At 40.7% G+C, this 20,801-nt stretch overlaps 2 protein-coding genes across 4 annotated transcripts in view; one reads left to right on the top strand and one right to left on the bottom strand.

Moving 5' to 3' along the window:
• The window catches only part of POLH (DNA polymerase eta), a 39,055-nt gene extending 34,360 nt beyond the window's left edge, over positions 1-4,695 (bottom strand). For both annotated transcript variants that reach the window (XM_042986436.1, XM_015538915.2), the window contains exon 1: positions 4,409-4,695. The gene's annotated coding sequence lies outside the window, so the exon portion shown is untranslated. The remainder of the gene's footprint in view (positions 1-4,408) is intronic.
• A 135-nt stretch (positions 4,696-4,830) lies between these two features.
• The window catches only part of XPO5 (exportin 5), a 48,093-nt gene continuing 32,122 nt past the window's right edge, over positions 4,831-20,801 (top strand). The window contains exons 1-10 of one of the 2 annotated variants that reach the window (XM_042986435.1): positions 4,831-5,083; positions 6,864-6,985; positions 7,869-7,941; positions 9,636-9,773; positions 9,918-10,100; positions 13,621-13,644; positions 14,036-14,221; positions 15,213-15,289; positions 18,852-18,951; positions 20,139-20,222. In XM_042986435.1, the coding sequence (XP_042842369.1) occupies positions 4,979-5,083; positions 6,864-6,985; positions 7,869-7,941; positions 9,636-9,773; positions 9,918-10,100; positions 13,621-13,644; positions 14,036-14,221; positions 15,213-15,289; positions 18,852-18,951; positions 20,139-20,222 (1,092 nt within the window). In that variant the 5' untranslated portion in view covers positions 4,831-4,978. Of the gene's footprint in view, positions 5,084-6,863; positions 6,986-7,868; positions 7,942-9,635; positions 9,774-9,917; positions 10,101-13,617; positions 13,645-14,035; positions 14,222-15,212; positions 15,290-18,851; positions 18,952-20,138; positions 20,223-20,801 lie in introns of both variants that reach the window. The other variant, XM_007085309.2, reaches the window with a different exon arrangement.

The following is a 20,801-nucleotide window of genomic DNA, read 5'->3' as shown; positions in this document are numbered from 1 at the left end:
CTTGGGTTCGGGCCTCACGTTGGGCTCTGTGCTGACAGCTCAGAGCTTTAAGCCTGTTTCAGATTCTGTGTCTCCCTCTCTCTGTCTCTCTGCCCTACCCCCACTTGCTCGCTCTCGCTCTCAAAAACAAACATTAAAAAAAAAAAAAAAAAAGAATTCCATAGGACTGAATGAACTGATGAGGAGGATTATAATTCTTATGACTTTTCATTAGAAACACTGTTGGTTCTTTAATGTTGTTTCTTCCAGATTTAAGGAAACCTCTTCTCTTAACCTATCTCCAACTTACAGCAATTTGGTAAAATATACTTTTGAGAACAAACTTTTTCTCCTTACCTGATCCCTCCAGAATTAGAAAACTCTCAGTGAATATTCTTATTTTTATGGCAATGTAATTATCTGTATAAGTTCAATAAGGATCTTTCTCCTTCTAACAGGACACGATTGGAAACATTGGTTATACTACCAAACTTTGACTAGAATGATGTATTTAAGACATACATATGTAGATATAATAGTTAAGAAACTAAGGTTAACTTTGTGGAATCAATAAAGCCCCATGGAAAAATCAGTCTGGCGCCCTGCTTACCAAGTTCCCAACAGCCTTACCAGGTGAGTAAGGAAGGTCTCTTCCTGGCAGGCCTAGGAACCTCAGGGTATTTTAGGAACCTCAAGAAGAGAGGAATTCACCCAAATCTATACATATTGCAGGCAAAGCCTAATGGCAAGTTTCTTGATTGGCTTCATAGTCTCAAAAGGCTTTTAAAAGTTCAATCTGAGATTCCTTATGAAAAGTTCCAGGAAAGCAGATTTAAATGTCTATATGGTCAATCACTATTCTTGCTGTACTTAGGTTAATAACCAGGCCTACTTTAATGAGACTATACTTATTTTTTTTTTAATTAGCCTTATTTTGATTATCTCTGAAAGAAATGGGGGTGATTGTGAGAGAATGACTGTTTCAGTATTATAACTTTGTGGATATCACAAAGTTAATGGTCTTTGAGGTTTTATTTTTCTACCTCTAAACTGGACTGGATCCTGAATTCTTCTAGTTTCCTCCAATATTTGGCTATAACTCTCTAAACTAACATTTCCAAATGTTCTCCCACCCTTCTGACTTGGAAACACTGAGAACTAAAACTGCCCTTTCCCAAAGTCATGCAAGCTAACGTGGAACAACTTGACATAAACTTCAAAGAAATCACACAACAGCTCATGCATAGACAATTTTGGTGCCAGTTGCTGCGTGGGTCACTCAGAAAAGATCACCAGAGACATTCAAACTGCAAACCAGGAAAATCTAACAGATTGCCACTGTCTGCCCTCACTCTATCTGAAGATGCTTTGAGTCTGACATCTAGAAATCTTCTTAACTGACTGCCTTCAGAACTCACAAACTGGGATTATAATCTTAATCTGTCAGTCTGGAATTTCCTGGTCAGCACTATCTGCCTGATAGACCTCTGCCTTCCCCCAAAGGAAGGTGATCTTGCTTGAAACAATCTACTCTTTGACAGTAACTTCCTTCTCATGCCCCCTTCTGCCTTGCCTTTCACTTTGTACAACTCTTAGGAGCTCCTTTTTATTTGTTAGAGGAGATGCTGCCCAATTCATAACCATGAATAAAGCCAGTGTAGATCTTTAAATTTACTCAGTTTTTTTTTTTTTTTTAACAGGCCTAACTTGAGGAACCCACCTGCACAACCACTTCCTGAAATAAGACACAACACTTTAATTAAATTGAGTTATTCTCAGGACCAAGAGATTGGTTCCACTGAATATGAAACAATCTACCAACACAGGACAGGCTCAAACCTACTTATACCATGGGGCACCTGGATGGCTCAGTCAGTTTAGTACCCAACTCTTGATTTTGGCTCAGGTCATGATTTCAGGGGTCATGAGATGGAGACCCACATCAGGCTATGCTGACAGCTCAGAGCCTGCTTGGGATTCATTCTCTCTCTCTCTCTCTCTCTCTCTCTCTCTCTCCCCCTCTCTCTGCCCCTCCCCTATTCATTCTCTGTCTGTCTCTCTCTGTCCCTCCCTCTCAAAATAAACTTAAAAAAAAAAAAAAAGCAGACTACTTATTACCCAAATCCGTGAACAGATTTCCAGGGCTAGCCTTCAAAGATCACTGACCCACTTTCATGGCTGGACTCTTTCAAGTTTGGGACAATGGCTACAGACTGGATTTCAAACTATTGCCTGTATAATTATTTAACCCTGACTTTTAACATACCAACTATCAGGGCAGTTAACGTCCTCATCATTGACTCTGGCATCACAGGGTAGATTGTCGTGTAAACCCTGACAGTGGCTCCCGCCACCCCTTTCTCATAATGCAGGTGGCTGATTTAAGCCGGGATTGCTGAGGCATCCACTTACTTTAAAGATGACTATCTTGAATAAACACATAGGCAGCCAAATGACTAGATAAAGTGTCAGGCCACGTTCCCTAACTGAGACTCCTTTGTTTTAGAGTTCTTGGTTGATTTCAATAACTGGCCATTTTGGAACACTTGGTTTTTTGTTTTCCCTTTTCTCTCTTCTGGTACTTTAAATTCCCGCTCTTATTTTTTAAATTCACCCGTGAAACCCTTGATCCCCACCCTCAAGCAGAACTCCAGACCTGTCCTAGCTTGCTCCCTCTCTACCTGTAACCTTGCTGTGTGCTCACTGGTGTCTTGTGAGCTTCAGGGCTTATAAGGAATAAATTGTTTTTCTTTCAAAAAGTTTCCTGAGGGTCACTGCTAAAGGGTGTCCTGCAATCATATTAAGAACCATAAGAACATTGGTTTCGAAAACGGGACAGGTCTGTGGGAAGCTCACAGGAGCCCAGGTGAGTGTCCTGAAGCATTTCTAACCACAGCATTACCACCAATAGGCTGAGATAGCACAAAACACGTATATACCAATTACATTAGGATGTCTGGTATTAGAAGCCAAATATCAATGTTACTTAGATATCATTTTATTTAAACTTATTATTTTAAAACATTACTATTAGGCTGAGATGGCACAAAATGGGGTGTGACTTGAGCACTGCGATTTTTAAAAGCTCTCCAGGCAGTTCTTCTTTTTTTTTTTTTTTTAATGTTTATTTATTTTTGAGACAGAGAGAGACAGAGCATGAATGGGGGAGGGGCAGAGAGAGAGGGAGACACAGAATCGGAAGCAGGCTCCAGGCTCTGAGCCATCAGCCCAGAGCCCGACTCGGGGCTCCAACTCACGAATCATGAGATCGTGACCTGAGCTGAAGTCGGACGCTCAACCGACTGAGCCACCCAGGCGCCCCTCTCCAGGCAGTTCTAATATGTAGCAGAAATTGGAAACAACTGACCTAAATAAGATACTTATGGAAACACCAGTAATTCATGATTTAAATATGAAAGAAAAGGTTATACAGTTGAGTAAACACTCAACTGTTTTCTAAAAAAAAAAAAAATCAAAAATTAACATTGACGTTGACAAGTGGCATGGAACTAACAATGACAGAAGATTAGTGGAAAGAAACATGAATTAAAAAGTCTGAGTAGTCAAGGCATTAATTCTTTATAAAAATTCCTTATAAATTCCACTCACTGAAACTTGGCATAAAGTGTTAAGTTTAAACACTTAAAAGTTAAAACCATAATATGTCAGAAATTACCTTACCTTGAGGCGACTTTTGCGTAGTGCTGGAACAGATAATGCCAGAATAAAAATAGTAAACACATTTTAACACACACACACACACACACACACACACACACACACACACACAATCACCAGGGAAGTACCATGCTAGATACAAATAAAAATAGAGTAAGAATAAGAAGCAGTGATTTAAGTCCAGCAAACATTTTACTGCGAAAAAAACACAAAACCCAATATGCAAACTTTAACCGCTGCTGAAGTTTTCAGTTTATGCATTAGGCTGGAGAAAGCAAGAACTTTTCAAAGATGGGAAATGAAAACACACTCGCTGCCAAAAACTCCCCTTTCCGAATAAGGATCCCACTATTCTGAAGTCTTATATGTCGCACTTTAAAAGATCCAAACTGCAAAAGCCTTCAATAATTGCAATTACTGGTCTTCAAGGGTCTCGATTTAATCAGGATCTTTAAGTTTGGTGCCGATCAGGCGATAACACATCTAAGGAAGATGAACACAAGTGAAGAAGGAGATTGAAGACATAGCGAAGATACTATTATTCCACAAAAAAAAAAAAAAAAAAAAAAAAAAAAAAAAAAAAAATCCTCTTAGAAGACCGTACCAGGGCCTTTACATCTCAGTGAGTATGCATTTCTGTTTCACGGAGTCTCGGTCCAACGTCCTCACCAGCTACTACTATAGCATAAAATTAACAGCCAAAGCATGAAATGTCTGAAAACGGCGATACCGAACGGTTCTCAATTCTTACCAATGTGGCAAGCACCTGGAAGAACTGCCGATCACGGACGCCGAAGATGCCGGGCTCGCCGTCCACTGGAAGGAAGATGAAGGAGTCCTGAATACCCCCTCTCCGGAAGCGGACCAGTCGGTTTCGAGAGATTTATTGCCGGTGATGACGGAGAAACGGACCACGGGTCTGCCCAAGGGAGTAGCCACCGCACTGCCGGGCGGACCTAGCCAGGATTTGAGCGCTCAGCAGCCAGACCTTGAAAAGCAGATCAGACAGCGCGCGCGCAGCTAAACAGCCGTTGACGCGTCTGCGCACTGTACCCCTTCCGTCCCCCGCTCCGCCCACCGAGGAGCTACAGTCACACGGGAGCCGCCACTTCCGCGGGCGCGTGCGCAGTGGCGGGTCGGGCGCGTGCGCAGCCCCCGCTCCTTCCAGGCTGGAGCTTCTGCAGCTCACGCTCCTCCTCCCGCTCCCCACCCCCCAGCTCGCCGCGGCCCGGTACCAGCGTGTGGTCCCGTGAAGGGAGCCGTCGGTGCCTCGTGCTCCCGGGACGGCCGTGGTGCGCGCTTGCGGCGCGTAGCACTAGCCATGGCGATGGATCAAGTGAACGCGCTTTGCGAGCAGCTGGTGAAAGCGGTGACGGTCATGATGGACCCCAGCTCCACCCAGCGCTACCGCCTGGAAGCCCTCAAGGTAGACAGGGTCTGGCGCCCCGGGCCTGCCCCAAGTCCCTGCCCCAGCTCCAGCGGTCCCCGCGCGGCCCCAAACCCTGCTCGTTCCCCGCCCACGCGGCCCCTGGACCTCCCATCACAACCGCGGGGGGCCTTTGCCTTCCCCCTCCCCGCCCTCCGCGCCTCTTCCCTTGGCTTTCTCTGCTAGCCTCGCCTGCCCTTCTCTCGGGACCCTCCGGTTCCTTGCTGATTCTCATCTCACCACCACTTTCCACTGCCCTCTCCTCTCCTTTCCCTACTTCTCTTCACTCCTGCCCGCACCAAAGCCGGATGCTTCTATTTTATTATTGCCCTAAACTCCACACACCGTAGCCTTCCCGTGGAGCACGTGCCCGTCTCGTCCCCAACACCAGCTACATTCTTTACGGTCTCCTCTGCATTAAACATTTCCTTGCACCCTCCTGACCCATCCTAGCTGAGCTTCAGTCCCTCTAGGGCCACTTTACTTGCATTCGTACTCCTCTTACTAATCCTCTTCTGTGTCTTGGGGATTTCTGGGCTAATTCTCACACACCTTCCACCCATGTTTTTTCAGTGTGTTCTATTCTCGGGTAATTTTGCGCAAAGATGAACTTCTACCACTTACTTTGCATTTTTAACAAGGGCGCTTTGGTTTCCTGAAAGTAGTTTTTCTTGAATCCGGATGCTCAGGTCCTGGGACTTATTCCTGTGTTGCAGTTCAGGAATGCTAATATAAATTGGGATGCTAATAAATTGCAGACTTATTCGCGCATCACACCATGTTATATGGGATGTGAGAAAACACTTGTGCCGTGTATATATTTTTTCTTAAGTTTTTATTAATTTCAGTTAAGTGCTGTGTATATTTTAAATGATGTGACTTTATAGAGTGAACATCACTTGAGAAAAACCTTACTTTTTAAAAAACATATAGATGTATGCCACAGGATTTAGAATCAAACAATTGAGTTCTATTTATTTGCTATGAAATATCAAAAATAGACACAAAAGTAAAGGGAATAATACTGCAATGATCTTGTATATACCTCTCACCTAAATTCAAGAGTTGTAAAGAGTTTGTCGCATTGCTTTATTCCTTCCCCCAAAGTTTTTATTAATCTTTAAAAAAAATTTAAATGTTTTTAATGTTTATTTTTGAGAGAGAGAGAGTGCGTGTGCGCGAGCGGGGGAGGGGTAGAGAGAGAGGGAGACACTGAATCCGAAGCAGGCTCCAGGCTCTGAGCTGTCAGCACAGAGCCCCATGCAGGGCTTGAACTCACCAGCTGTGAGATCATGACCTGAGCAGAAGTTCCCGCATCCGGCTCTGTGCCGACAACGGGAAACCTGTTAGGGATTCTCTCTCTCTCTCTCTCTCTCTCTCTCTCTCTCTTTCTCTCTCTCTCTCCCCCCCCCACCCCCACCCCCTCCCCTTCTCCACCCCTGTGGGTGTTTTCGGTCTCTCAAAATAAATAAGCATAAAAAAGAGAAACTTTATTTTAAAAAAAATTTTTTTAAAGTTTGAGAGAGAGAGAGTGCATGAGCAGAGGAGGGGAAGAGAGAAAGGGAGAAACAGAATCCCAAGCAGGCTCCGAGCTGGCAGCACAGAACCCAGTGCCGGGCTTGAACTCGGGAACTGTGAGATCATGACCCGAGCTGAAATTAAGAGTTGGATGCTTAACCAACTGAGCCACCCCAGCACCCTTAAAATTTAAGATGAAATTTTTTTTTTAATCCCACTTTCTCTTGGCTCCTAAGGGAAATACTAACTTTTCTTGTTTCAGTTCTGTGAAGAGTTTAAAGAAAAGTGCCCTATCTGTGTCCCCTGTGGCTTGAGGTTGGCTGAGAAAACACAGATTGCCATCGTCAGACATTTTGGCCTTCAGATCCTGGAACACGTTGTCAAGTAAGGAGCTTTTAGAGGGTACCACCAAACTCTTGAGAGAACATATCTTTATTTCTTATGGTAACTCATAGAGCTAATCTTTAGGTGAGTAGAAAAGAACAATCACCATGAAGAAAGGAATGTTCTCCAAGAGATTATCACAGCCTCATGAGAGCTCTCATTCAGGACTTAACTTTCCTCTTCCTCAGTTCTTTCATCCACGTAAAATACATGGTACATACTAAGCATTCTACAAATGTTAACTGGTTCTGCCAGCATTTATTGAGCTCCTGTTGTGTTCCAACAGACTTCAAGGTCTTTTTTGGAAAAATACAGTGTATAAGTATAATTACATCTCTGATTAGGCATTGTGCTTTTAATTTTTTTTTTAAGTTTGAGTGTGTTCCTTCTCTGAATGGCAAATCCAAAGGAGGATTTATATCACAAAAACTGAAAACCCTTCCTAACTTGAGTTTCCTATCCCCACCGCGTCTATCATAAGAATCACCTTTCAAGACTTTGCCACAGTTTTTGTGGGATTGTACTATTACTTCATAAGCCAGCACCAAAAAAAAAAGGAGTTAGTGGTATCAACATTGTATTTTCTGAAAAGCAACTACATTTGTTGCAATTGTCCCAAGTGTATATTTGCTTTTGGCCTGTCACCCAAATCTGTGCACAAACCTTGTGTGAATTTCAATTAGTGAACCACTGCCTATTTCCCAAGGCATTTTTCTGTTAGCATTTTGGTCGGATATGGACTGTTATTGTCCATTCTTTGAAGGGTACAAAATCAAAAGTATAGTTTCTTAGTGAAATTGCCAGCATAATATAACACAAAATCAGAGCTATTAGAGAAAACTTCTAATGTGATTCTCTTGACTTTATGCATTTTGGTGGCCAGGTTTCGGTGGAACAGCATGTCTCGATTGGAGAAGGTCTATCTGAAGAACAGTGTCATGGAGCTGATTGCAAATGTAAGGAATGAATGGTTGGTTGGAAGACTTGTGTTTCAAAGGTAGTTTAGACTAAGTGTAACTTCTTTAATGTAGCATTTATGTAAAAATTCACTAGTTCTACATAGGTCAAACAGCATGCTTGACAGGGCAGAACAGATTAAACATTTTCAACAAATGAACATGATTCTTAGTTCTAAATTAGATTGCACTTTGCTGTTTGTTTCCTTTCATTCCAAACTGGACTACCGTATGGTTCTGCCAATATGAAATATGCAGAATGAATTTGTGTCAGGAGTTAGAATATGATTTTAAACATGGTTAAAATCCATAGCTTTTTTTTTTTTTTTTTTTTTTTAAACACACATGGCATGAAAAGTTGAATTCCCGTTATTTCATCTCCAAAATCAGTGCCTTTATTCCTGGGGTGCCTGGCTGGCTCAGTTGGTAGAGCATGTGACTCTTGATATTCAGGTTGTGAATTCGAGTCCCATGTTGGGTATAGAGGTTACTTTAAATTCTTAAAAAAAAAAAATTCTCTTCAGGGCACCTGGGTGGCTTAGTTGGTTGAGTATCCAACTCTTGATTTTGGCGCAAGGCATAATCACAGGTTAGTGGGTGGGATGGAGCTCTGCATCAGGCTCTGCACTGAGCATGGAGCCTGCTTAAGGTTCTCTCTCCCTCTCCCTCCCTCCCCCCCACCACCCACCCACCCTCTCCCTCTCTCCCTCCCTCCCCCCTACCCACCCTCTCCCCCTGTCTCTCCCTCCCTCCCCCCACCCACCCTCTCCCTCTCTCTCCCCCTTCTCCCCTTCCCACCCTCTCCCTCTCCCCCTCCCCCTCCACCCCCTCCCACATCCACATGTGCTTGCTTTCCTCTCTAATAAAATATGAAAGTTTTTAAAATCGTTTCAGAATTATTAATCAACTTAGGATTTATATTTTGCTAGTTTTGGGGAAACTTGATAGGAATCCTAATTCATTAATTTTGATATCAAACTTTATTTTTGTATTTAGAGAGAGAGAAAAAGTGCACATAGGTGCATGCAGGGGAGGGGCAGAGGGAGAGAATCTTTTTTTTTTTTTTTGTTTATTTATTTTTGAGACAGACAGAATGTGAGTGGGTTGGGGCAGAGAGAGAGGAAGACACAGAATCCGAAGCAGGCTCCAGGCTCCGAACTGTCAGCACAGAGCCTGATGCGGGGCTCGAATTCACAAGCTGTGAGATCATGACCTGAGCCGAAGTCGGATGCTCAACCGACTGAGCCATGCAGGTGCCCCATTCCTGGGAATAGTTTTTCTGTGTCGTATAATGCTAGAACTATCAGTCACATGTTCAGTTGCTTCTCCTAATTCTCCCATTTTATCAGCTGCTTATTGTCCTCATTTTTGTACTCTTCATGTTGGCGCTCTTACAAAATGAAAGTCAATATGAGAGCCTTTTCACTTGGTAAAGGAGAACAATAATGTCTTCCTTGCTCTGTATGACAGTCATTTTTTTAGCTGATGCAACCCTCACTTAAGCTTTAAGTGGGGAAAATGATTCGTGAGAATGCAGGGCAGGTGACTCAGACCTGGAGAGCAGGTTTTATTCTGTTTAGTTTAAAAGGAAGCCTGCTGAAGTTCTGTATACTTTCACAGCCCAGGTGGTTGGTTTTTTTGTGTTTTTTAAATTCAGTCTTAAAGATCTCTTACTATCTCTTTTTGTTTTTCAGGGAACACTGGACATTTTGGAAGAGGAGAACCATATTAAAGATGTTTTGTCTCGAATTGTAGTAGAAATGATCAAGCGGGAGTGGCCACAGCACTGGCCTGATATGCTAATAGAATTGGATACTCTTTCTAAACAAGGGGTATGAAATATAGCTGTATCAATTCAGTTGATTTTGGAAGGGCTCTTTTGGAGTTCATTTTGTCAACAGAAAAGAGTCTTTGGGCTCACCCGCAGTGAAAATGATGTTTCTATTTAATTTAATTACTTTATTTCTTTGATCTAGGAAACACAGACAGAATTAGTGATGTTCATCCTTTTACGACTGGCAGAGGATGTAGTGACCTTTCAAACCCTACCCCCTCAAAGAAGAAGGGATATCCAACAAACGTTAACCCAGAACATGGAAAGAATATTTAGTTTTCTACTTAACACTCTTCAAGAAAATGTAAACAAGTACCGACAAGTGGTAAGAGATACCTCACCTCCCAAAAGTTCTATTTTCTTTTAAATGTTTATTTACTTTTAGAGAGAGAGAGAGAAAGGGTGTGAATGGGGAAGGGGCAGAGAGAGAGGGAGAGAGAGAATCCAAACAGGCTCCGTGCTGTCAGCACAGAGTCCTGACATAGGGCTTATTCTCAAAAACTATGAGATCATGACCTGAGCCAAAACCAAGAGTCAGACACTTAACCAACTGAGCCACCCAGGCACCCAAACTTCTTTTTTCTAATATGAGTGGGATTTTGTTTGTTTTTCTAAGTTAAAAGTTCATCGAAAGAAAACCATCAAAAGAGAAACAGATGACAGGAAAAACTGGAACTAATTTTCCAAGAAACTCAAGTCAATGAGTTTCCATATCTATTTTAAAAACAATAATAAAATTCTTAAATCAGTATAAAAATGATTAATTCTTAGCATTTAAAATATTTAAAGCCCGGATTTCTGGTAGGTCAGATGCCCTGTTTAGTTCTGGTCCCTTTTGCAGTGGAAACTGCTGGGTTTTATTCCTCTTGACTATATGATTTTCGGTACAGGTTTACCTCACTACCTGAAAGAAGTTCCTTTGAAACCTGTTGAAAGCCCAAATGGCATAGTATGAAGAAATTACCATTAATTTATGTGGAAAATTTTTTGAGCATTCCCATGCCAAAAGAAAACACCTCTCGTTGGCTTTTCTGACATCTTAGGACACGTCTTGCTAACAGATGCACAAAATAATCACAGTAAAGCACAGATGCCCACAGACAGTCTAAAGCTGTAGCTGCTTGACTGAAATGCTGACTGCCATTCTTGGGGAAGGAACTTAGTGGTGCCTCTATAAGGGCTTGCTCTAACAAGGCTGAAAGTTATTCTCACTTTGTAAAAGCAAATAATCCTCTTCAGATTTCTTTCAGTTAGAGAAAACAGGTACTAATGCGGGTCATTAAAAACAAGGTGGCATAACACAAAATTTTGAAAAGTGGGAAATACCTGTGTTCTATTCTTCCTGATAAGGTATCTCTTCTGCAGAAAAGGGCAAGCCAAATACTATCTTTCCAACCATTGTCTTTTTTTAGTAGAGAGCTTTCAGAAGAATGTCATGTAAAAGTTAATGTAGTACAGTAGTTCTCAGCAAAGGATGGTTTTGCCCCCCACATTGTCACAAGTAGGGGTTGCTACTGGCATCTAGTGGGTAGAGGCCAAGAATACTGCTAAACATTTTATAATACACAGAATTGTCCCTCACAATAAAGACTTATCCTACACAAAATGCCAAAGTATTGTGGTAAAACCCTGATCTAGAATTCTTGTATGTGTTTATTTCACAAAATAGGATTAATTAAAATTATTTTTTACCCTGATTTCCTTCTTTTTTTTTTTTTTTTTTTTTTTTTAAACATTTTATTTTTGAGAGAGAGAGACCAGGACAGAGTGTAAGCGGGGGAGTAGAGGCAGTGAGAGAGGGAGACACAGAATCCAAAGCAGGCTCTAGGCTCTGAGCTGTCAGCACAGAACCCCACTTGGGGCTTGAACCCACAGAGTACAAGATTATGACCCGAGTCAAAGTTTGACACTTAACCAACTGAGCCACCCAGGCACCCCGCATTCTTTTGTTTTGTTTTGTTTTTTAAGTTTTATTTATTTATTTTGAGAGGGAGAATGCACACAGGGGAGGGGCAGAGAAAGAGAGAGAATCCAAGCAGGTTCTATGCTGTGAGCACAGAGCCCAGTGTAGGGCTCCATCCCACAACCCCAGGGATTGTATCCTGAGCTGAAACCAAAAGTTAGATGCTTAACCGCCTGAGCAACCCAGGTGCCCCTTCGTTGTATTTTTAGAGAAATGGTAGATACTAACACAAATGAGAAGGTACTATGAGCTGTTGGGGTGGGGAGGAACTCAGTAAGTACCTAATATATGCTATATACTTGTTTGCACTCTATGGGTTATTTAATCTTCAAAACAACCCTGAAAGTATAGTCTCCATTTTATAGATGAAGGTACAGAGAATAATTATTGAAGATTCCCTAATGTTTGTGGTGGAAGTCAAGTCCCGTTCTTTACACTAGAATGGCCCATTTCCCCCAAAATATCTCCCCAAGATTTTTCAAAAGATACCAGGAAAATATTTGCATTTAGAAACTTATTTATATTGAGAGTGAAGGAGGTATTGTTTTCATTTTCCCCTAGGAGATCTGATCTGTAGGAGAAAGGGAACACATTATGACCCCTTAGATGCTCTAGCAGTCTAGCCAACATGCCCGAGCTGAGACATTAGAAACATACACTGGTGTTTTTCTTTAGCCTCAGTTTCAGTTCCCTCCATCTACCAGGCTGCCACTTGTGTCCAAGACCAGAGCACAGCCAAGAGCCATCTTTTGTCCTGGAACAACTTCTTTTGCTCGAGAAGTTGCGTCCCTTCTTCCGTCTCTTCTCTCTGTCCATCCCTTCACCTTCCCAATTAGGCAGTTGGTTGAATGTTAACAATGATCAGATGAGTAAGCTCACTCTCCCTGGCCCATGACCTGGCCCCTGAACTGGTCTGAGGGGAGCATAAAGGGTCAGAGTGGGAGTGAAAAATTGTTGGAGAGGAAAGACTAGACTTGGCTATTGTTGCTTGGATTCCTTTTCCTTCTTGGGCAGCATCAGTAGATGCTGGTAAGAGGGTTCTACCCGTCTCCACCCATTAACACCTCTACTCAGTCACTGTTGACGAAGGTTTAATACTTGTCCTTTATTAACAAGGGCATTTTTAAAAGTTGAGATGAGGAATTGTGAAACAAATCCTTTATAATCCTAAAGGCAGTGAGTTTTCAGGTACTTCACAAGTTGTTATTCCTGCTTCTCTTCCCCTTCAGCTCCCCTTCAGAAGTTTTTTTGGAAAATAATTTTGTGCACGTAAATCATTAGCATTGTGTAATATTTGTAGAATTGGACATGGAAGGGTAAAAATCAGTTATAATTGTACATCTACTGAACAGATGTTATTTTTGTCTAGCATGTATTATTTGTGTGTGATTTGTAATATCCATATATACATGGTCATAACTTGTATTTAATTTTGTTTCTTGTTTTTTCTCCATTTACATTATTTCAGTATACTTTTGCTAGGTATAATTTGTTTTTATTTGAATGTGGAAAAAATGCTCATGCTTTGTTTTAAGCTAGATTTCTTTCATCACTAGCACTGTTGATCCTTATTATGTTCATCTGTTATATTTCTTTGTAAACCATGTGTTTTGAAACTATCTTTGTGGACTTAATGTTGTAACATCTGTGTAAGCTCTTTAAATACTAACTTTGTGTCATACTGCTAAAATAACCTTTCTTTCTTAGCGGGAACATCAGCTATATGTTCTTAGTAAAGTTGTATTTTTTCTGAAGGTTAAAAGTTAAGTCTGTATTTTAAAAAGTCATTATTCAAGGGACTTCATTAAGTGGGTGGAAAGTTATTACATAGCTTTTTGCTCATTAAAAACATTGGATTCTTATACTTCTTTTCTTTCAGAAGACAGATAATTCTCAGGAATCAAAGGTAAGAACTCTTGTGGAGTTGGAAGGAGACTTCTTTGAGGCTTTCAGGTACAGAGATGCATACACCTAGTGGAGGGTGACCTCAGCCTTGGTTTGTGTGATCGTTGAGTTATGGTAGAAGGGAGTTAAAATTATAATATTTTCAGTTTATCAGAGGAGACGAAATGGCCACATGTGCCATATGGTCTTATTGACAGACATTGAGAGTGCTGTTGTTTGAGAAGTGGTTGTGTGTCAGACCTTCGAGTTCCTGTCAGTTGCTGTTACATGAGTACATTTTTTAAAATCATTTTCTTTTTAGAATTAGAAAATAGAAGGAGCTCAGGTATGATCATAGCCTCTTTGTCTGTTAGTGAGGACTTAATGATCAAAAGTTACTTCTTTTCACGCAGGCCCAAGCGAACTGTCGAGTAGGAATTGCAGCACTGAATACTCTAGCGGGCTACATTGACTGGGTGTCCATGAGCCATATTACTGCTGAAAACTGTAAGCTCTTAGAGATGCTCTGCCTGCTTCTGAATGAACAGGAACTTCAGTTGGGAGCAGCTGAGTGTCTTCTCATTGCAGTCAGCAGAAAAGTAAGTTACCACTTCAAACTGACTTATCCTCAGAGCCTCTGCTGGGGGTGGGGGGTGTTTAATTGTATGTTGTAGCAAAAAGACATTGAAAAGTTTGGGATTTATCTGACATCAACTTAGCTACTTGTGTCCAACCCCTTTGGATAAGAGTATGCTGATATTATAGGGATCCATTGGCAGCATGTAGAGATTTGTCAGGCTACTTAGTTCTTGAAACAGCTATGAATCTTGGCACTTTGCACTTAAGAAACATGATAAAAGTAATGTTAAAATTTAAAACTCAGCGTTACGTCAAAAAATCTCAGATGGTGGCAGCATTGGCTTTATATTGGTCTAGGCTAACAAATGGGACTATGACAGCTTTTCTCCACAGGAATGTTGCTTTCAGATGTAATTTACTTTGTTTTCATATGAGCATTATTGCCTGACACATTTATTTTTTTTAAATGTTTATTTATTTTTGAGAGAGAGAGAGCGAGCAGGGGAGAGGCAGAGAGGGAGGGAGATAGAATCCCAATCAGGCTCTTTGCCATCAGCACAGAGCCCAATATGGGGCTTGAACCCATGAACCATGAGATCATGACCTGAACCAAAACCAAGAGTTGGATGCTTAACCAACTGAGCCACCCAGGTGCCACATGACACATTTAAAAATAGAAATCTTACAGGGGTTCCTGGGTGGCTTGGTCAGTTAAGCATCTGACTCTTGATCTCAGCTCAGGTCTTGATCTCAGGGTCGTGGGTTCAGGCCCCACATTGGGCTCCATGCTGGGTGTGAAGCCTACTTAAAAAAAAACAAAAGAAAAAAGATAGAGGTGTTATCCAGATTTTATTTTAAAGAATTGGCCTTTTCTCTAGTGTTCAGTTAGCCCTGGGATTGAGAAATTGTGAAATCAGTGTATTTGATTATATAGGTATAGAAGATGTTAGTACTTGGAGACTTTTAGTAATAGAGTTTGTATTACCTGTGTTTCCCTAAAATTGGTTCTAGGGCAAGCTGGAAGACCGGAAGCCCTTGATGGTCTTATTTGGGGATGTTGCTATGCATTATATACTCTCTGCTGCACAGTGAGTATCTGCTTTTCTATGTGTTTTCTAATTTCTTTGCCATTTACATATATTATGTAGATAAATCTGAAGTCCTACCTGAATGTTGGCAGTCAGTTGACAGTGTTCTTAATAAAGAAGTCAGGTAGTCTTAAAGGGACTTTTTAATCTTTTTAAAGACCTTATTCTGCAAGTAAGTTGTGGCCATTGACTCTGCACCCAGCCGCTTCCACAGTTTTTCCCATTCTTCCCAGATAGCTCATCTTGATTCTGTCTGCTTCTGGTGATCCCCAAGCCTCCTACCAGCATTGGTGCCTAGGCCTGAGAATGCTCTGATCTTCTGTACTAGAGTCTGCCCCAGGCCTGCCTTGACTGCAGAACTCCAGATGCTCCTCCTTCCTTTCCTGCTCAAAGTACTCAATGCCTGAAGTGCTGAGGCTCTTGGAAACAGCGGGAACAGTGTGTTTGATGAGAAATGTATGCATGGGACCTTGTAAACACATTATCTGTCTTAAAATAATGGCTTCTACTTACTTTCTTTTAATTGCTCTGGAAAATATTTGAGCATTTACTGATACATGTTTCTTACCCAGGAAGGCAGATAGAACTGTATTACAAGGACAGTTGAACCTGTCACAACATCCTTTTTTTTTTTTAATGTTTATTTATTTATTTTAATGTTTTTTATTTATTTTTGAGAGAGAGAGAAAACAAGCATGAGCTCACGGGGGAAGGACAGAGAGAGATGGAGACACAGAATCTGAAGCAGGCTCCTGGCTCTGAGCTGTCAGCACAGAGCCTGACATGGGGCTCAAACCCATAGACCGCAAGATTATGACCTGAGCTGAAGTCAGATGCTTAACTGACTTAGCCAGCCAAGTGCCCCCTGTTTTTTTGTTTTTCTTTTTTTTGTTTGTTTTTTTGATATTCTTAGTACTAGGGACAAATGAAAAGATATGAGACAGACACATACGTATTACTTAAAATCTCTTATTATCTGTTTATTTTCTTTTTTAATGTTTATTTTTGAGGGAGAGAGAAACAGTACAAGGAGGGGAGGACAGAGAGAGAGGGGGACAGAGGATCTGTAGTGGGCTCCACACTGGACAGCAACAAGCCCCATGTAGGGCTCAAACTCATGAACTGCAAGATCATGATCTGAGTTGAAGTTGGATGCTCAACCCACTGAGCCACCCAGGTGCCCCTCTTCCTGTCCATTTCAACACGGCTTTTATGATGGCTTTCTTTCCTGTAAAGACTAGCTTTGTTTTTAAGGGGTTCTCTTCATTAAATTCATAACATGTCTTTTGGATGGCCACTGTAGTTACTGTTTCCAAGGCCCATTTCTTTTTTTTTTTTTTTTTTAATGTTTATTTTACTTTTGAGAGAGAGAGAGAGAGAGCGCGCGCAAGTGGGGAAGGGGCAGAGAGGGAGACACAGAATCTGAAGCAGGCTCCAGGCCCTGAGCTGTCAGCATAGAACCCGACGTGGGGCTCAAACCCATGAACTGTGAGATCATGCCTGAGCTGAAGTCAGATGCTCAACCGACTGAGCTACCTAGGCGCCCCTCCAGGGCCCATTTCTTAGTTCTGTAGAGACCATGACATTCACACTGAGGTGTCCCATCTCCATTTGTGTTACTTACTGATACCTGTGAGTAAAGGTATGATTCAAACCCAGGCGGTCAGACTCAAGAGCCTGCACTGGAAACCATAATGCCATATTGCCCTTCAACATCACTAGAGCCTAGGTCTTGCTTACCTCGAGGCCCATGCTTTTTACATTATGCTCTGCTGGCTCCAGAACACAGCTGACATGGCTGCTGTCCACACTAGTTCTTACTCTCATTAGTGTGAATATCCCTGCATCATTTCAGGTTAGGTTTTGCCACCAAGTAAGTTATTTTTTTTTAAAGAGCTATCTTGATTCTGAAACAGTAGATAAAGGATTATAGATCTGAACTAAATTACTTGGAGAAATGACACACAAGGTTATGTTTTTATTGCTTTTAAAAAAAGAAACTTACATTGTTCAGAGCAACTTCAGGTTCACAGCAAAATTCAGTGAAGGTACAGAGATTTCCCGTATATGCCATGCCCCCACACACGCATAGCCTCCCCCATTACCAACATCCCCAACCAGAGTGGTCCATTTGTTAGAATTGATGAACCTACACTGACACATTATAATCATCCAGCCATAGTTTTAGGGTTCACTCTTGGGTGTTGTATATTCCATGGGTACATTCTGTGGGTTTCAGCAAATTTGTAAAAACATGTATGTATCATACAGACTATTTTCAGTACCCAAAAAATCCTCTGTGCTCTGCCTGTTCATCTCTCCTCCCCCATCCCAACCTCTGGTAACAATTGATCTTTTTACTTTCTCCATAATTTTACCTTTTCTAGAATGTCACATCATTGGAATCATATAGTATATAGCCTTTTCCGATGGATTTCTTTCAGTTAGTAACATGCTATTTAGGGTTTTTCCATGTGTTTTCATGGCTTGAAAGTTCATTGCTTGTTAGCAGTGAATAATACCCCATTGTCTGGATGTACCAGTTTATTCATTCACCTACCAAAAGACATTTGGGTTGCTTCCAAATTTTGACAGTTAAGAACAAATCTGTAAACATCCAGGCTTCACATGTTATAAACATGCAAGTTTTTGTGTAAACATGTTTTCAGTTTCTTTGGGTAAATACTAAGAAGTGTGATTGCTGGACTATATGTTAACAGTATGCTTAATTTTGTAAGAAACTCAAATTGTCTTCAAAGTGTCTATACCATTTTGCATTCTCACCAGCAATGAATGAGAGTTCCTGTTCCACATCCTTGGCAGCATTTGGTGTTGTCAGTGGTCTGGATTTTGGCCATTCGAATAGGTGTGTAGTGGTATCTTGTTTGAATTTGCAATTTCCTGATGACATATGATGTGGAGCATCTTTTCATATGTTTGTCATTTGTATATCTTTGGTGAGGTGTCTGTTAAGCCCTTTGGTCTATTTTTTTAATCAGGTTGTTTTCTTATTGTGGAGTTTTAAGAGTTCATCGTATATGTTAGATAACAGTCCTTTATTAGATGTGTCTTTTGCAAATATTTTCTCCCAGTCTGTGGCTTGTCTTTTCATTTTCTTGATTATAGTCCTTTTATTTTTGTCAGCGGTATAAGGAATTGTGACCTGCTTTGCCTAGGGATCTCTTGTTAAGTCCTCCCTGGGTATCAACAAATGTCTTTTTGTGCAGCTTTTCATGCCTATAAGTGTATGTATGCATTTTGTATGCAGTCGTGTTCAGAGTTTATCTTATTTAACCCAGAATACTCAAAGACCATATAATGTGCAAAATTAGAGTGCTTCTTTGAGGGATAAGATTGCATTGAACCTTATTGCTCATTGATCTTTCAGTGTTTGGTTGGAGGTTTTTTGTTTTTTTGTTTTGTTTTTTTTTTTTAGTTTTTTAACTTTAATAATCAGCAGAAATTTGAATGTTGAAGCACAGACCACATACAGCTGCATTTGGTGGGAATCCTTTTGGTTCTCTTGATGTACACCTAATCACACTATTTTCTCATCTTACAGGACTGCTGATGGAGGAGGCTTGGTAGAAAAACACTATGTCTTCCTGAAGAGACTCTGTCAGGTCTTATGTGCTCTGGGCAATCAGCTCTGTGCATTGCTGGTGAGCACTTTCTAGCAAGTTTCAGGACCATTTGAGTAGAACGTTTAGAAAGTTACATTTGTATAGTGAGTGAAACATGCCATTGATTTTAGCCTTGTGGAAATTGCCCTACAGGTTATTTCATACGATTTTATAGATTAAATTCTTGTAATAGGGTTTGAATGATGTAAATTTCTCTTAACAAGTCAGTTATCGATGTCAACAGGAAACATCCACATCTATTACTCCATAAAGTCAACGTTGCCATTCTTGTGAATTTTGGTACCTGTAGAATATCAGTTTGCTGAATGCATTACCCTTTGAGGTCTATTAGATTATGAAATATTATGCATTCAAATAAAGAACTCTTTTCCCAAATTTAAAGAATATTATTGGTCATAAAAGAAAACTTTAGTCTGATTGACTTAGAAATACCTGTCTTTAGGGAAATACTTAAGAATTCAAGTCTTACAAGTTGAGAGGACAATTGGTATAGACGTTTGCATCTGATGTTACATCTTTTTGTGGTGGTTTGAATGGTTAGAGAGGACAGATCTTCAGACGTGAGATGTATACCATCAAGTGGTTGTTTAATAGATTTGGTCACAGAGATCTGAATAGACCAGGTCTGAAGCAGTAATACAGATTTTTTTCTTTCTGTGTTTTGTGAAATGAATGCTCTTTTTTATTTTCGTATTTGACCACAGAATGAGTTTTAGTGATAACGATTAAGGAGGGAAATCCTTGAGTTGATGCCTTAGGTCACAAGGAAGTATATGGTCCTTTTAAAACTGAACTTTGTGGGGGTTTAAGTTCTGTACAGTTGCCCCATGAACAACAAGGTTTGAGCTGCATGGGTCCATTTATGCTCAGGTATTTTTTGACAAATATAGTGCAGTTCTGTAGATATATTTTCTCTTTCTTATGATTTTCTTAACATTTTTTTTTCTTTAGGTTCCTTTATTATAAGAACACAATATATAATATATATACATGTATGTATTAATCGTTTATTTTATCAGTAAGGCCCCTGGTCTATAGGAGGCTGTTAGCAGTTAAGTTTTGGGGAAATCAGAAGTTATATGTGGGTTTTTTACCCCTAACCCCTGTGTTCAAGGGTCAGCTGTATTTGTTACTCTTCTTGCTGTCCTCTTCCACCCCATCCCCGCCATCAGTGTCATTAATGTAGTGGTCTTTTTGTCCCTCAGGGTGTGGATTCTGATGTAGAAACACCAGCAAACTTTGGAAAATACCTGGAATCTTTTCTTGCTTTCACAACCCATCCAAGTCAGGTAAACTTTATATAGGCAACATCTCAAAATTTTAGTTAAGTAAGCCAAAATGAAGCACTATGACCTGAAGTAATTAGGAGCTTGTGTATAAAATATGACTCTTAAGACCCTAGGAAGTAACTATAGTGTCATTTCATTAAAGAATTATTGAGTCTTCTTCCTGAGCCAAGCATTGCATCATGTAGGTCAACAGCTTTTCCCTTCAGGTAATATTCTGCTAGTGTTCTATCAGATGTGAGCTATATCCCAGGTGATTTGCTCCTAAAGGTATTTTAAGTGCAAAAGTCTAATTGATTGTGTTATAAAATTAATTTCTCACCTTTAAGGTTTTCCTTGTAATACCACCCTGAGATTCCTGTATCCTTTTTTGCCATTAAAGAAAGTGGTAGAGGGGCACGTGACTGGCTCAGTTAGTAGAGCATATGACTCTTGATGTCTGGGTTGTTCGAGCCTCACATTGGGCGTAGAGCTTACCTAAAATAAAACAAGAAGAAAAAGTGGTAAAGCTCAGTTCACACTCCAGGAATTGCACCTGACCCATGGTCTGTCTCATTAGTATGTGGTCTGTAACGGGCCGTC

Source organism: Panthera tigris, chromosome B2, assembly GCF_018350195.1.
Source record: "Panthera tigris isolate Pti1 chromosome B2, P.tigris_Pti1_mat1.1, whole genome shotgun sequence".
NCBI lineage: Eukaryota > Metazoa > Chordata > Mammalia > Carnivora > Felidae > Panthera > Panthera tigris.
Note: the sequence above shows the minus strand (reverse complement) of the source record. Positions and strands in the feature narration are given on the sequence as shown.